The following is a 4,381-nucleotide window of genomic DNA, read 5'->3' as shown; positions in this document are numbered from 1 at the left end:
TTTAAAATACCAAAAATATCCTTGCATTAAGATTTTAATTTAAAATTACCAAATTTATAAATTTTCTAATTTATCTATTGATTTGTGGTTAATATTGATTCTCACAGTTACCACAAACAACTCAGTTCTCCCTTGAATAGGCCCCTATATATATATATATATATATATATCAATCTTGACAACCTGGCGATGTGGGACAAATACTATTTTAAATAACGGTTACAATTCACATTGAAAAAAGATTTCAAAGTCAACCTGAGCCACAAGTTGGCTTATGGTGTCGGCCGTAGAATTGAACGTCTTTAGAAAGTAATCAGTGCCCCACTTAATGATCTCTTTAACATGGGCAAGCTCTCCAGCAGCTTCATATTTGGCGCTGTATTCGATCACGCTCCAACTCAACATAGTCATGGCAAAAGCCTTGGGGAAATGAAACTTTATCGCATCCCCGGCATCATAATACCCACCCACTAGATCTTTAATTACAGCCCCAGATTTGTCCAACTTCCCATCGTTTAAACATGAATTACCTCTCCACGACACATTATTATGCTTGGGGAGCTTTCCGGCTGCAAGAATTAACGATGATAAAAGGGAGATACATTCAGATAATACAAGTTAAGCATAAACAAACTGAAATTCGTAACCAAAAACTACAAATTTGTGATGAACAACCGAATCTTAAAATAAACCCTCACACTAGAAGAAGCAAGACTATGCCAAGAGCCATTACACCTTTACAAACAAATGGTATAACGATAACACTATGCCCTTAAACATCCATAGTGTTGCGCCTTTGTAAGATGTAGTGTATACTTAAATAAAACCAAACCAAACAAAAACAATAAGGCTATGTTAAACAAACTAGCTGTCGGCTAATAAGCTAGTTGTTATCTGATAAACTAGTCATGTTTGTAAATACTAGATGATAAGCTAGTCACGTTTGATACAAAATAATTGATAAGCTAGATACAAAGTAAAATGACCTAAAAGGAAAACATAAGCACAAATTTACATAAATTAAAAGGGGCGTAATTGGAAGGAAAAAAAATGGGAACCCCCCCCCCCTCCCCCCTTTAAGCTATCTGAAGTAGCTCTTGAAATGTTTGTCTTACCAAACAGGGGCTCATCAATAAGCTCAAAGAATAAGCTATCTTATGGTTGCCATCACGAAGTATGAGTAAGATGTCCCCAGACCTTTCCTCTACCCCAAGGTAGCCAATCAATATGATCAAATGTGACCTCAAAAAACACTTGGGGGCTGTTTAGTTGGTTTTCCACCGAGTCCAGTCTGTATGGATTAATCTGTCTTAATAGATTGGTAAGGTTTTTGTTTGGTAGGGTTTTTTCACAAATGGAAAGGAGAGTGTTTTTTGATTGAGGGCTGGTTTGGAAAAAACTTGGCTTTCTGCGTAAAAGCTCTCCCCGAATAAGCAACTTTCTATATCATTAAACCACTACCAAATGGTCATATTAGCTGACCAAATACTTGATGTAGACTTCTCATGTTTAACACTTAATTATTAAATCATCCATACACATAATAAGTATAAAAACACATAACAAACTATAATCAAATGATAATATATCACTTTCAACCACATAACAAATCAAAAAATTGATCAGATCAATCTATCATGAATCATACCTCTGTAACATGCAATGGAAGCAATTAAAAATAAAGATCTGAGCAAACTAGGAAGGTTAACTTACACTTTTGGGCATTGAAGAACTTGAGAGCTTTCTGTAGAGCAATAGTGTAATTATCTGGTGCTGGTGGATGTTTGTGATGCCTAGGCACATTCTTGACTATTACTGTAATAATTCCGGCAGTGAAAGCAACGGCTAGGATCGTTCCAACAGTCCAAATAAAGATCTTACGGCTGACGATGATACAACCCAGATCTACATACCTCTTCTTCTTCTGTTCTCCAGGACCCAACAGCCAGCTCTGCTGCGTCTCGTCTAAAGGACGGGAAAGCGCCGCCCTGTCAAAGTCATTCAGGTTCCTGCTCCGGTCATCGTCGGTCGCGGAATCCGCCGTGTTTATCTCTAATGGCCCACCCCACGGATCTCTGCCGTACATACTCATGACTGCAACCCAGATGAAAGAATCAAAGAAACTGAGTGTTGTTAAGAAATTAAGTACTACCAAACACACGGTTATTTAAGATTTGGTCTTTTGATAAAATCAATCGAAACCCCATATAGAAAAACAGAAAATTGAAGATAAAAAAGATGAAATCAAGCACTTTAGAATGCGAATCTATCTGGGTGTAGCTTGAAATTCACACGCTAAAACGCACACACGGTTCTATTTTCTTATGTGTGTGAAGTGACAAAGAGAAGACAGTGGGGTTTTTGAGACCATGTGATTCCAGGAAAAGTAAAGTGAGGTTAGTGACAATAATTCAACGACGTTGATGGGTTTGTTGGTTTTCATTTTTATAATCCTATGAATAATAGGAGTAAATTACACTTTTAGTCCTTACGGTTATCATTTACTATCAAAAGTAGTCCCCTATTTTAAACTAATTATAAATTTGGTCATTGCCATTCCTTTTCAATAAAGTTTCTTCCAGTAACTCCTGTTAAACTGTAACCCCATCCAGGGGTAAGAATGTCCAACTTTTTTGTTTTTAGTAAAACCTTCCACCCTCTTATTTACTTTGACTTTTAATCTCAAACAAGAAAGTTCACCACACGATCTGAAACCCTAGTTCTCAGGGTCTCGCTTCATCCACACGATCCCACGGTAAATCATGATTGACAGATAAAAATCGGTCAAAATTGGTGAATAGTCGATATTATGTGGCACATCAGAGGACGAGATGAAAAAATTCGATCCTAACGAGATTTATGGTTATGTATGTCAGATTCTTACTGATGGGTTTAAGTTTTGTATTTACTGAAATTTGTATATTCATCTAGTATTTGTATCTTCTCTTACAGAACTTTACCCCACCTTAATGTCTATGAAGATACATCAATTCACGGTGGAGTCTTTACGAAGGGTCATGATAAAAAAAATACATGGATGGTAAAATCACTTATGTGGATTTGATAGATATTGACCATTTATCAGTTATGATCTTGTTTCTATTACACAAGATTTAGGTTACCCAAATCATGAACTGATTTTTTACCGCTTCATGAGTTCCAATATTGATATGAAATTTGGTTTGCAACCATTAAGGAACGATAAATATGTATTGATGTTGTTGAAATACTTTCCTGAATTCAAGGTAATTGATGTACATACAGAACATTTGGAGACCAATGTGAACACCTATTCGAAGTCCTCACAAGTATATAATGTTAAAATTCAGGAACTACCATACGAGGGAGGTTCGAATGTGGGAACTGGTAAATGTAAGAAGAAATTACTTTTGGAATAGCATTCAGACAAAATGGTATCAAATATTGGTGAAGGCAGTGGGTTGGGTCAAGGGTTGCCGACAATGGAAACCGAAATGACTGATGGTTTTGATCTTTTCTTCGGTGAAGGCATAAATGTGGAGGAATCTGAAAACAATAAAGAGAGTATGGAGGTAGATGAAAGCAATAATGTGGAAGCAACTTTGGGTGATGAAGGGAATATGATAGATGATGTTGAGGTTGATATAACCAACCATGAAGATTCTGATTGTGAATCAGACTCTGATTTCGAATCAAGAAGGAAAAAATGTTTAAGGAAGGTTCAAAAGCAGAAAGAAGTAGTAGTTTCTTTACATCCCAGCTTCTATGTTAGGCAAACATTTGGTAGCAAGGCAGATATGATGAAATTTGTAAAGCTTTATGCAATAGAAACTAGAAGGAATAGAATGATAATAGAAAATGATCAGACAAGCTTGGGGGCAGTTTGCAACAGAAAATTACCAATATTTAATACCGGGGTAAGTGAGACAATAGAGGAAGAAGCTGTAAATGAAAAATGTACTTGGGTGTTGCATGTCTCAACAAGTAAAGATGATGAAACTTGGATGGTGAAGACATATATTGATCCCCATAAGTGTTTGCAAACTAGAAATGTGAATGCTTGTTGTTGGTCCCAAACGGATCTATAAAAGTTTAAAGATAACAGTTTGTAGAAGAGGGGATAAATACAAACACACTAAATTTCACTTTTAGAATCCTTTTATTGATATAAGAAGATTAATACAAAATTTAAAGATTGTTTGTAGAAGAAGGACAAGTTAAAGAACTTATCTAAACATTCTAAAGAGCACACCAGATACATAAAAGCATGAGAGAAAACATGAGAGAAAAGACTTGCTTAAGAAGATGTTATAACTTCGCTTGAGAGAAAGCTTAGTTTTGCATGTAGGTGCAGTTCTTCGCTTGAAGTAAGGTTAACTTCGTGGGATTAAGATTTGTGCTT

The 4,381-nt window shown here is 36.0% G+C and overlaps 1 protein-coding gene across 3 annotated transcripts; it reads right to left on the bottom strand.

Moving 5' to 3' along the window:
* Positions 1 to 182: 182 nt before the first annotated feature.
* On the bottom strand, positions 183 to 2,384 carry LOC112501094 (endoglucanase 25-like). Of its 3 annotated transcripts, none has more exons than XM_025104751.1 (3): positions 1,914 to 2,384; positions 1,714 to 1,793; positions 183 to 569 (listed from the first exon to the last, which is right to left on the bottom strand). In XM_025104751.1, exons 1-3 carry the CDS (start codon positions 2,090 to 2,092, stop codon positions 220 to 222), a joined length of 609 nt encoding a protein of 202 aa, XP_024960519.1. In that variant the 5' UTR covers positions 2,093 to 2,384; the 3' UTR covers positions 183 to 219. The 3 variants fall into 3 exon arrangements, with proteins under 3 accessions (XP_024960519.1, XP_024960518.1, XP_024960517.1); XM_025104750.1 differs by having other exon boundaries at positions 1,714 to 2,094; positions 2,253 to 2,384; XM_025104749.1 differs by having other exon boundaries at positions 1,714 to 2,384.
* Positions 2,385 to 4,381: the final 1,997 nt, after the last annotated feature.

Source organism: Cynara cardunculus (assembly GCF_001531365.2).
Source record: "Cynara cardunculus var. scolymus isolate 2C chromosome LG 17, CcrdV1, whole genome shotgun sequence".
Classification (NCBI taxonomy): domain Eukaryota; kingdom Viridiplantae; phylum Streptophyta; class Magnoliopsida; order Asterales; family Asteraceae; genus Cynara; species Cynara cardunculus.
Note: the sequence above shows the minus strand (reverse complement) of the source record. Positions and strands in the feature narration are given on the sequence as shown.